The 13,109-nt window shown below is 41.5% G+C and overlaps 1 protein-coding gene across 19 annotated transcripts in view; it reads right to left on the bottom strand.

Moving 5' to 3' along the window:
- The window catches only part of LOC106580487 (armadillo repeat protein deleted in velo-cardio-facial syndrome homolog), a 373,356-nt gene that overhangs the window by 45,260 nt on the left and 314,987 nt on the right, over positions 1-13,109 (bottom strand). For 16 of the 19 annotated variants that reach the window (XM_045703240.1, XM_045703245.1, XM_045703243.1 and 13 more), the window contains 2 exons: positions 10,730-10,747; positions 9,962-10,033 (listed from right to left, as the gene is read on the bottom strand). The exons of 1 other annotated variant lie outside the window; for it this stretch is intronic. In XM_045703240.1, the coding sequence (XP_045559196.1) occupies positions 9,962-10,033; positions 10,730-10,747 (90 nt within the window). The remainder of the gene's footprint in view (positions 1-9,961; positions 10,034-10,729; positions 10,748-13,109) is intronic. 2 more of the 19 variants (XM_045703241.1, XM_045703255.1) reach the window with 1 other exon arrangement.

Below are 13,109 nucleotides of genomic sequence, written 5' to 3'. Positions count from 1 at the left end.
TAGTAGCCATATCTAGAAAAACCAAAGTTCCAAAGGCTGGCCTAATATAGTGCATAAGAGGTCATACAATATGTTTTGTAGTGAATCCTACGATGTTGATGTAAATAATATTTGTTGGTCCGTGGTGTGTAATTACGAGCAACCAGACGCTGCAATTGACACACTTATGAAATTGCTTATCCCAGTTACTAATAAGCATGCACCCATTAAGAAAATGACTGTAAAACTGTTAAATCATCCCAGTGGATTGATGAGGAATTAAAAAATGGTATGGTTGTGAGGGATGAGGCAAAAGAAATGGCAAATTGGTCTGCCTGTACAACCAATTGGCAAACGTACTGCAAATTGAGAAATCATGTGAATAAACTGAATAAAAAGAAGAAACTACACTATGAAACAAAGACACATGACTTAAAAAATGATAGTAAAAAGCTTTGGAGCACCATAATTCATTGAATCAGATGGCTCATTCATCACAATACCCACTGATATTGCCAACTAATATTTTTTCATTGGCAAGATTAGCAAATTTAGGCATTACATGCCAGCAACAAACGCTGACACTACACATCCAAGTACAGTGGGCTCCAAAATTACTGGCACCTCTGACTGGCAATGCATAAACAATACTTAAAAAAATATAAACAAAATAATTATAGAGACAAACTCAAAATACCAACATGTGAAAAATACTGTACTCTATTAATGTTTCAATGGAACCCACCAAAATCATTTATTGATTTAATTGAAAATCAATGTCCTCCAAATCAAGGTTTCACAATTATTGGCACCCTTAAATGTTATTGTAAATAACATCTACCAAAATTAAACCAGGAATTAAATTCCACTTATTTAAGTTTATCTAAGTGTTAAGGAACTATATTGAGCCATTACATCACTTCCTTTTTCACTAGTGTATAAAAAAAGAGGTAACATGCTTGCAATATCCTTTTGTCATCCAACACCATGAAGAAATGAAAATAACTGGCAGTTCAAAAGGGACAGATGGTCCTAGACCTTCATAAATCTGTTAATGGCTACAAGAAGATCCACAAATGATTGACTATACCACTGAGCACTGTCAGGGCAATTATTAAAAAATTCTAAAGATATGGAACAGTTGAAAACCTCACGGGTAGAGGACGCAAATGCATTTTGCCCCCCAGAATAGGGAAGAGGATTGTGAGAGAAGCAACAAAATCCCCAAGGATCCCTGTTTAAGAATTGCAGGCCTTGGTGGCATCTTGGGGTCACCAGGTTTAAAAAAGCACAATCAGGCGCCACCTCCACAACCACAGGGTCTTTGGAAGGGTTGCCAGAAGAAAGCCCTTAATGACCCCAAGACACAGACGCAAGCGCTTGGAGTTTGCCAAACGTCATTTAAATTATGATTGGAAGAAGGTGCTCTGGTAAGATGAGACCAACATTGAACGTTTTGGTCAGATACAGCATCGGCATGTTTGGCGTCGAAACAGAGATGCATACAAGAAGAGGCACCTCATACCCACGGTGAAATATGGTGGTGGGTCATTGATGTTTTGGGGCTGTTTTAATTCCAGAGGTCCAGAGGCACTGGTTAAGATTGATGCCATAATGAATTCCACCAAGTATCAGGCAATTTTGGCTGACAATCTGGTTGCCTCTGCCTGAAGGCTGGGACTTGGCCGTATGTGGACTTTCCAACAAGACAATGACCCAAAACAGACCTCAAGATCCACACAGAAATGGTTCTGTGACAACAAAATCAATGTTCTGCCATGGCCATCTCAGTCGCCGGACCTCAATCCAATCGAAAACCTGTGGGCTGAGTTGAAGAGGGCAGTTGAGCACAAACCCAAGAATGTGAAGGATCTTGAAAGAATCTGCATATGGGAATGGTCCAAAATCCCTGTGTTCCTTAACCTTGTCAAACATTATAGGAAAAGACCATGCTGTTATCCTTGCCAGAGGTGGTGACACTAAGTACTAAATGAGGAGTGCCAATAATTATGAAACCTTGATTTTGGTGAAATGTATTTTGTATCTAATAATTGTATGATTTTGGTGGGTTCCATTGAAACATTAATAAAGTACAGTATTTTTCACATTTTGGTATTTTGAGTTTCTCTCTATAATTATATTGTTTATATTTTTTAAAGTATTGTTTGTGCATTGCCAGTCAGGGGTGCCGGTAATTTTGGAGCCGACTGTATATATGACCAAATTATGAAAGACAAGCACTGTCATTTTGAATTCCGTAAAAAGTAAGTGTGGAAGAGGTGAAAAAAGTATTGTTGTCTATCAACAATGACAAGCCACCGGGGTCTGACAACTTGAATGTAAAATTACTGAGGATAATAGCGAACTATATTGCCACTCCTATTTGCCATATCTTCAATTTAAGCCTACTAGAAGCCTAGAGGGAATCAAAAGTTATTCCCCTACCTAAGAAGGATATTGACTTCACCCCATCAGTAGAGGATGCCTGGTCGTTCTTTAAAAGTAATTTCCTCACCATCTTAGATAAGCACGCCCCTTTCAAAAAATGTAGAACTAAGAACAGATATAGCCCTAGGTTCACTCCAGACCTGACTGGCCTCGACCAGCACCGTGGCGGACTGCACTAGCATCAAATAGTCCCCGCGATATGCAACTTTTCAGGGAAGTCAGGAACCAATACACGCAGTCAGTTAGGAAAGCAAAGGCTAGCTTTTCCAAACCGAAATTTGCATCCTGTAGTTCTAACTCCAAAAAGTTTTGTGACACTGTAAAGTCCATGGAGAATAAGGGCACCTCCTCCCAGCTGCCCACTGCACTGAGGCTAGGAAACACTATCACCACCGATAAGTCCACGATAATCGAGAATTTCAGTAAGCATTTCTCTACGGCTGGCCATGCTTTCCTCCTGGCTACCCCAACCCCGGGTCAACTGCTCCGCATCCCCTGCAGCTACTTGCCCAAGACTCCCCAGCTTCTCCTTCACCCAAATCCAGATAGCAGATGTTCTGAAAGAGCTGTAAAACCTGGACCCGTACAAATCAGCTGGGCTAGACAATCTGGACCCTCTCTTTCTAAAATTATCCGCCGCCATTGTTGCAACCGCTATTACCAGTCTGTTCAAGCTCTCTTTTGTATCGTCCGAGATTCCTAAAGATTGGAAAGCTGCTGCAGTCATCCCCCTCTTCAAAGGGGGTAACACTCTAGACCCAAACTGTTACAGACCTATATCCACCCTGCCCTGCCTTTCTAAAGTATTCGAAAGCCAAGTTAACAAACAGATCACTGACCATTTCGAATCCCAGCGTACCTTCTCCGCTGTGCAATCCGATTTCCGAGCTGGTCACAGGCGCACCTCAGCCACGCTCAAGGTAATAAACAATATCATAACCGCCATCGATAACAGACAGTACTGTGCAGCCGTCTTCATCGACCTGGCCAAGGCTTTCGACTCTATCAATCACTGTATTCTTATCGGCAGACTCAACAGCCTTGGTTTCTCAAATGACTGCATCGCCTGGTTCACCAACTACTTCTCAGATAGAGTTCAGTGTGTCAAATCGGAGGGCCTGTTGTCCGGACCTCTGGCAGACTCTATGGGGGTACCACAGGGTTCAATTCTCGGGCCGACTCTTTCTCTGTATATATCAACGATGTCGCTCTTGTTGCGGGTGATTCCTTGATCCACCTCTACGCAGACGACACCCATTCTGTATACATCTGGCCCTTCTTTGGACACTGTGTTAACAAACCTCCAAATGAGCTTCAATGCCAAAGAACACTCCTTCCGTGGCCTCCAACTGCTCTTAAATGCTAGTAAAACTAAATGCATGCTCTTCAACCGATAGCTGCCCGCACCCGCCCGCCCGACTAGCATCACTACTCTGGACGGTTCTGACTTAGAATATGTGGACAACTAGAAATACCTAGGTGTCTGGCTAGACTAAACTCTCCTTCCAGACTCATATTAAACATCTCCAATCCAAAATGTAATCTAGAATCGGCTTCCTATTTCGCAACAAAGCCTCCTTCACTCACGCTGCCAAACGTACCCTCGTAAAACTGACTAGACTTTGGCGATGTCATTTACAAAATAGCCTCCAACACTCTACTCAGGAAACCGGATGCAGTCTATCACAGTGCCATCCGTTTTGTCACCAAAACCCCATATACCACCCACCACTGTGACCTGTATGCTCTCGTCGGCTGGCCCTCGCTACATATTCGGCGCCAGACCCACTGGCTCCAGGTCATCTATAAGTCACTGCTAGGGAAAGCTCCACCTTATCTCAGCTCACTAGTCACCATAACAACACCCACCCGTAGCATGCGCTCCAGCAGGTATATCTCACTGGTCATCCCTAAAGCCAACACCTCCTTTGGCCGCCTTTCCTTCCAGTTCTCTGCTGCCAATGACTGGAACGAATTGCAAAAATCGCTGAAGTTGGAGACTTATATCTCCCTCACTAACTTTAAGCATCATGTCACATGTATTGCCGTGTTGAAGGGAGGACCAATACGCAGCAGGAATGTGGATGCACATCTTTTAATTAGATATAATGAAGCATACACAAAAAAACAAGAAAACAAGAACGACAGTTTCACAGGCTAAAGCAACAATACTTAGCAGTGCAAAATGTAACTACCCACAAATGACAAACCAAACACACACCTACTTATAGGACTCCCAATCAGAGGCAACTAGAAACACCTGCCTCCAATTAAGAGTCCAGCACCAAAACCTACACATAGAAAAACTAACCTAGAACATACTAATTCAGAAACATACACCCAAAACCCAGGAACACATAAATAACACACCCCTCTAAACCACACATAAAAAAAACACCATTCAAAACAAACATACCTCTGCCACGCCCTGACCAAATATAATACAAATAATACCTAAATACTGGTCAGGACGTGACACATCAGCTATCTGTGCAGCTTACCGATCGCTGCAGCTGTACACAGCACATCTATAAATAGCCCATCCAACTACCTACCTCATCCCCATATTGTTTTATTTACTTTTTTGCTCTTTTGCACACCAGTATTTATACTTGCACATTATCATCTGCACATCTATCACTCCAGTGTTAATTTGCTAAATTGTGATTACTTTGCTACAATGGCCTATTTATTGCCTTACCTCCTCACGCCATTTTCACACACTGTATATAGACTTTTTCTATTGTGTTATTGACTGTACGTTTGTTTATTTCATGTGTAACTCTGTGTTGTTGTTTGTGTCATACTGCTTTGCCACTCGACCATCGCGCATCCATATATTTATATGTACATATTATTATTCCATCCCCTTACATTGTGTGTATAAATTAGTCGTTGTGAATTTGTTAGATTACTTGTTAGATATTACTGCACTGTCGCTACACCCGCATTAACATCTGCTAACCATGTGTATTTTTTGTATTTTTTATTTTACCTTTATTTAACTAGGCAAGTCAGTTAAGAACAAATTCTTATTTTCAAAGACGGCCTAGGAACTGTGGGTTAACTGCCTTGTTCAGGGGCAATGTGACCAATAAAATTTGATTTGATGATAACTTAAGCACTATGTACACACGTACACATGGATTTTGTGTGTGTAGGTATGTGGTAGTAGAGTAGGGACCTGAGGGCACACACTTAATATGTTGTGAAAAGTGTTGTGAATGTATTGGAATGTTAAAAAATGTAGAACCGCCTTAATTTTGCTGGGCCCCTGGAAGAGTGGCTGATGGGGATCCATAATGGGGATCCATTATAAATACAAATACAAATAGACTAATAGGCTTTGTATTCAGGACATAATTTTTTTGCAGTTTTACTTTAGTGCCTTATTGCAAACAGGATGCATGTTTTGGAATATTTTTATTCTGTACAGGCTTCCCTTTTCACTCTGTCATTTAGGTTAGTATTGTGGAGTAATTACAATGATGTTGATCCATCCTCAGTTTTATCCTATCACAGCCATTAAACTCTGTAACTGTTTTAAAGTCACCATTGGCCTCATGATGAATTCCCTGAGCGGTTTCCTTCCTCTCTGGCAACTGAGTTGGGAAGAACCCCTGTATCTTTGTAGTGACTGGGTGTATTGATACACCATTAACCACACAAAGGTACAGGCACATGGATACGCACACATTGTGATATTGTTGTATGGTAGTATTGAACATTTTGTGTTGTGAATATGTGGTGGTGTAGTGATGTTATATGATGTACTGTTTTATCTTTAGCTCATTCAGTACAAACATAGTTCACTGTTAAATATTTTGTTTTATATGTAATGTGGGTGCTTTGGTGTGTTTGGAGCCCAAGAAGAGAAAGGGGATCCTTAATAAATACAAATAAAAATTAAAAGTGTAATTAATCGCTTCACCATGCTAAAAGGGATATTCAATGTCTGCTTTAAACATTTTTTAAAAATGCATTTACCAATAGGTGCCATTTTTTTGCGAGGCATTATAAAAACCTCCCTGGTCTTTGTGGTAGAATATGAGGTTGAAATTCACTGCTCAACTGAGGGAATTTACAGGTTTTTTTTACCTTTATTTAACTAGGCAAGTCAGTTAATTTTTAAGAACAAATTCTTATTTTCAATGACGGCCTAGGAACAGTGGGTTAACTGCCTTGTTCAGGGGCAGAACGACAGATTTTTACCTTGTCAGCTCGGGGATTCGATCTTGCAACTTTTCGGTTACAAGTCCAACGCTCTAACCACTAGGCTACCTGCCGCCCCAAAGGTAATTCTATGTGTAGAGTAAAGAGATGAGGTAGTCATTCAAAAATAATGTTAAACACTATTATTGCATGCAATTTATTATGTGAGTTGATAATAATTTTTTTACTCCTTATTTAGGCTTGCCAAAACAAAGGGGTTGAATACTTGACTCAAGACTGTTTTCAAAACCGCATCATTCCCCTGTGCTGCCTCTCTCTCTTTCCCCACACATCCGGTACTGAAGAAACAAACCAAAAGAAAACTGTTTTCTTTTGAAACGATTTCCCTCTGCTCTCTGACACACACACACACACACACACACACACACACACACACACACACACACACACACACACACACACACACACACACACACACACACACACACACACACACACACACACACACACACACACACACACACACACTCCGTACATGACCTTTCCTCAAAGCAAAAGGTTTAACGTTGTGCCGTTTCAATTAACGTTGGGGTGAGTGTTCCATCATCTTGCTGGCTGACACTCTTTCTCTCCCTAATGAAATGCTTTCTTCTTTCAGAGTTCTTAATTACTTTGTTCCAGCGCCTCTGTTCTCCTCTCAGGGACCATGAATAATGCAATAACAGGAACTTTGGAAGTCCTTTAATGATCTATGTTCTATCAACAGCACCTCTTTATAGTGCAATCAGGCAGGGACAATAAGTTATACACAGAATAACAAACTCATAGTGAATTCAAAATGATGTCCCTGAAATGATTCATGTCCATAACGTCTTCCTCCACGCCCTCATCCGGGTACAGACCAATCACTACTAGTGTGTGAGTGAGTTTGTGTTTCAATACACTGCTGTTGACCTATATCTCATGCTGGGTATTACCGTAATTATAGACTCCTGCATGTTGGTAAGTGATGTTGACAACAGATCAGGGTTAAAATAAACATGAAATCTCCCACAAATCTTTCCCTGTTATTTCAGCTCCGCCAGTGCATTTGGGGGGAAGAGTTGCCCTATCCCTACATTCTCTAAAATAAACAAGGGGGAAATACATTGAATTTACATAGATAAACAAACATGTACTGTAAGTGAAACTACATCCACAGTACACAGGATTATCATAGACAAATAAACAGTGTAGGTGAGTGTAATATCCTATTTGAATTATCATGGGTAGACTACAGCTGCCATCCTACTACTGTAGCTACTATAAAATGATTAATCCAGTTGAGCAATAATCCAATTTTGACATACTTAGAGTCAACGTAGCTTTACCTGTGTCATCAAGTTAATCCGTTTACTTCACACCACATTTACATCATGTATATGTAGTACAGGTAAACACCAAAAAAATCATGTTTTCATCCTCATGCATGAAATACAGCAACTGCTCTCCCAAACACACATCATCTCAACACTATATCGCTAGATGAAAACAGAGCAATAACGCAAGACAAGAGGGGGGATTATTTCTGATTGTGTGCCATTGAAACTTGATCAAATTGCAGCTAGCCAATTGCTACTTTCTAGTGAGTGCAGCCAGTGTTGCAGCTAGCCTAGTGTGCCTAGCACTTCCAGTGAGCGCAGCCTGTGTTGCAGCTAGCCTAGCATGCCTAGCACTTCCAGTGAGGCTAGCCTAGGGTGCCTGGCACTTCCAGTGAGTGCAGCCTGTGGAACATGCTAATTATTCTCCTCACAGCACTTCTGCTTACTTGATTTTAGAGTGATAAAATGGAGGCAGAATCGGCTTACCTCCGTAAAGCACCGCAATTAATTGTAATCTAGTTTAATAAGAGGCCCACTTTAGCTTGCTAATGTGGTTAATTGTAGCCACACAGGAAGTGTTATTGACTGAGTGGTTGCCATTAGACATGATGAAGGCACTGATGTGTGAATACCTCAGCCCACAACATACACACATATCTCTCTCAACTGCTATATGTAGACAGAAAAACACAGGGGCATGCGCACACACACACACAAACACACACAAGCAAACACCCACAAAGGCAGAGCAGAAAGAGATTTGTTGTGGTGGCTGCATGCCAATGTTGTTTGACTGTAGCAACTGGTTGAGGTGTTTATTCTTTAGAAAGGTGAGGAGAAAAGGGTGAAGATGGAAACGTTTCTGCACAGAGACACAAGACAAGTACTCATTAAATCAGTAGAAGGAACAGTACAACAGTAAACAACCTATATTTATTGTATCAAAAGCTCCAGATGGTAGAACAGTACAGCAAACCGTTTCATCGTGGCATAACATTCCTCAAGTGTATTAGAAATAAGCAGTACATGTAGGGACTCATGTTATAAGTAAACAATTTAGATAAGACATTGCTTAGAGTATCAGTTGACTCTTAAAGTAGGCCTATAGACATATAAAGACTTGGGAAGATGAATCTTTGAGTCTGGTGCTAGCTCAGCTAAAGGGAGGGGAGTACTGCAACAGTTCCCTGTCTGTTGGTCCTCTCAGGTTCTGTATCTATAGTGGGCTAGGCTAATCCTAGCCAGGTTTGACAGTAGAGAGACTTGGAGAGGCTGGAAGAGACTCACTTCCTACACAGCTGCTTTACCTCACAGGCCCAGGTGACCCACTTGCTTACACCATCTACAACCCACCACCCACCCACCATCTACCATATCAAATCCAATCTCATCCCATTCCAATCTGCTGCTGTTCAATAGCTGTCTGCCTGTCTGTCTGCCTGAACCCAGAATCTGCCATTTACTCCCATCAACACTGTTCCAACACTGCTGAAATAGGAGGGGACTATCTGGCCTTGTAACTAGTTGTGTCCCTGAAACTCACAGGCTACAGAACATGAAACATAGGCTGCTATTCTACTCTCATGTAAAGCAGCTCAAATGCTTGGGAGTGCTTCACAAAAGGCCTGGGAGCTCTGCTAGCAAAAGCTTTGTTATCATATAAACCTAGCTAATGACATCAAATCAGCAGCAGTCAACTGTCAAGGTGGCAATTTAAGAAGTAACAAAAAGGAAAAAGCACCGTACGCCACTCTAGCATGTGTAAGCAAGTGCAACACTTGACATCCTTCCAGTCAGACCAAACCATCCACGATAAGCCAATTTATTTCTTGGTAGCATTTTTGTCAAAACAAGCCTAATTTGGTCATTTCTCTTTAAATAACATTTTACAGAAAGTCAATGGCAGTCATGGATTTGGGATATTCTCCCTTTCAGTGACAAGAAAAGGAAGGACAGGTTGAAGTTGTACTAAGTAAACCTCATTGACAGAACAAGCCTACCTTTCGTGGGTTCTGTGCGCTTGGGTAGATCCAGCGTATCGTAGTTTTTGTCATTCTCGCCGTTTTTTCTGGCTGGATAGAGCCAGAGAGAACATATGTAAATGCCACATTCAGAGACAACCTGACAGAGTTCACTGACAATGTCCTAGAGACGATGCAGGACCACACACACACACACACGCGCAGATGAACACACACACGCATGCACGCACAGACACACGCACACAGAAACATGCATCACTGCACACACAAGTCTAGTAGCAGCCCTTCCCAGAGATGGCAGGTGGGAATCCCCTTTAATTATGCAGGGAGGGTAATGGAGCCAGGTGACTACAGAAGGGCCAGCTAATGAACCTCTCTCCATCCATATCCTCAACAGGGAGGGGACATGCCTATGTCACTATGTGAGATTCAACCTTTCAACATTTCAAACAGAACTTATCAGCAGGCTGAGGGGAAACTGCACTGCAGTCTAAAGCTGGGACTAAAAACTAGAGCCCATGTTCTTTTTCACTACCCAGACTTACCCGTCTCACCTGTCCCTCCCCTACCTCTACCCCCGAGATTAGGCTAGGTTTGGATTACTAACATCATGACGTTGGGGGGCATGATGAAAGAGGTAGAACTACAGTAAGGGTGCAGCAAATAAAGAGGGGAAACAAGTGAAGTCCTTCAAACTTTTTGGAGGAGACCCAAACTACTAATGCTACAGTAGCTATAAGGGGAGGGGTGAGAGGGTGTGCTGAGTCAAGACATGAGGACACTCACCTTGATTAAACCATTCCTCTATAGTTAGCCAAGGAAGCAGCAGCAATGCCAAAAACACAAGCAGGGAGAAGAGAAGAATAAATGATAAAATAGGTTGTGAGGATTAGAGGTGACAATAACAAGTAAACACTTCAGTCAACTTGGGGCTGTACATTTGAGAGAGAGAGAGAGAAATAGAGAGAGAGGGAGAAAGGGAGAATGTTTGAAAGAAAGCAAGGGAGGGAAAGGAGAAATAGAGGCAGTAGTGCTGAGTGATTAGTGCTTTTCTTGGTCGGTTCAGTTTTGGTTAGAGTATTACAAAACTACCACAGTTTACGATTTCGGTTTCAATTATTCTTTTAAACATGATATGCATTATTTTTTAGCTTTTTAATGGAAGTTCCACAGCCAAAAATAGTGAACATTCACTTGCCAAAACATAGAAAATATTCCCTTCTCTGTCAGGTCCACATTGGGTAGACATCAATAGAAAAATAGGAAATTACTATGAAATAATATAATATTTCAGTTATGTATATTACTTTGTTTTTATTTTATTATTTGTAATTCCTTAAAGTCATCATCTCATCTCTGTTTAAGCAGTAGCAGCCAAACAACGTAATCTCTGTACTCCCCATACTGTTCTGTCTTTAGTTATCTTATTTAGCTAGGCTAGCTGCAGAGCTGTCTGACGAAATCCAGAAGTTACCAGAAAGGTGAAATTTTATCCTTTCTTGGAGTAAGCCGCATTACTACTCATTGTTTATGGCCCTCTCATGACAAATAATTACTTTTGGGGATTACGTAGATTACATTTTCCATTACATTTAGTTACATTTAACAGGTTTTAATCGCTCAGCACTAAGAGGCAAAGGGAAAGAAAGAGAGCAAGAGAGAGTGGGAGAATATAAGGAAAGAAACAAGTATATAGGTTAAAAGGAGACAAGCAGAGAGTAAATCCCATTAGCACTCCACAGGTCTTCTTTTGGGACAGTGTTCAAAGAGGCTGTGGTGTCAGTGTGCTCGGCTCATTATAGAGAAAAAAGTGTTTTCCAAAAGTCCTCAGAAGAATAGTAAAACAAGGAAAATTTGGGGACATTTCGCCGGTCCCCAAAAGGAAAAATTGTATTTTAGGCTTAGGGGTTAGGGTTATGGTTAGGGTTACAATTAGGGTTAGGATTAGGAGTTAGGGTTAGGTTTAGTTTAAGGGTTAGGGTTTGGGGTTAAGTTTAGGGAAAATAGGATTTTGGATGGGACTACATTTTTTGGTCCCCACTTGGATAGTAAAACCAATGTGCGTGTGTGTATCATTACACTGTAGTGCCATAAACGAGGAGCGAAAGGGTCAGTCACTGCCACACAAGGCACTAAGCCAGCCACACATAACAGCACAGGAATATAGGAATAAAAAGAGAAATGCAAAAAGCAACCATTAGCATTCACTAAATAAGTTGGCCTGAAGCGTCTGTTCATGGTAAGGGCTCTAATGGCACGTGTCAGAATTCGGGGGGGTAATTTAGAGCGTTTATCATGTAACTAATTGCTGGGAAAGACTGTTGTCTAAACAGCTCTCCTGAAAGATCTGACTCCCCTTCCAGCACTCATGCTGGTTTTATAGGGCCGTGTTTAGCTTTTTTAATGTAGGCTCTCTCTCCTTCAAAGTACACCTCCAGGGCCTGCGAAGGCTAAACACACCTCATTAACTGCTATGTACAATAGAAGCCGACTGGCTAATTCGCTTGAGATTGCCATCTATGATATTCATCTGTAAACACACACACTTTTAGACACATGCTCCAGTGCTTTCTTGGCCTCTAAATCAGTGGCGTCCCCCTCTGGACCCTGAGGGGTGAAAGGTCAGTGAAATTGGGTCTCTCATCATTGGCTAAGTGATTCATTTCCATCATAATTTGTTGTGGGAGAGGGAGCTCTGCTTGTTGTTCAGCCATTAGTCAGCCAGTGATTGAGAGGTAGCAAATATACGAATTACATACTGTATCTGTTTAGGACCAGAGGTAGCCTATACTAAATACTGTAACTGTCTAGGGAGAAACAGCTCTGGGATAAATTAGGTAAATAGAGCTCTAAAGAGCTGAAAAACTGTGTTATAGGCCTGGATACATACAGTTAACTATACAAACTGACATGGCCCATTTTGCAAATTGCATACAGGTTTAGATTCCATTCTAACTGAATGCCAGATAATGAGAAAAGTTAGAACTTTTTCTGTATTGTTGTTAATAGGTGCTTCCTACAGATCAGCCATCACTGGCGGTCCATGGAAGAGACTGGTTTTTGGACTGGGCCTACATTTTGAGGCTGGGCCTACGTTTTGAAGCTGGGCCTACGTTTTGGGACTGGGCCTATTTCTTGGGACTGGGCCTATTTCTTGGGACTGGGA

Source organism: Salmo salar, chromosome ssa20 (assembly GCF_905237065.1).
Source record: "Salmo salar chromosome ssa20, Ssal_v3.1, whole genome shotgun sequence".
In the NCBI taxonomy this organism is placed as follows: domain Eukaryota; kingdom Metazoa; phylum Chordata; class Actinopteri; order Salmoniformes; family Salmonidae; genus Salmo; species Salmo salar.
Note: the sequence above shows the minus strand (reverse complement) of the source record. Positions and strands in the feature narration are given on the sequence as shown.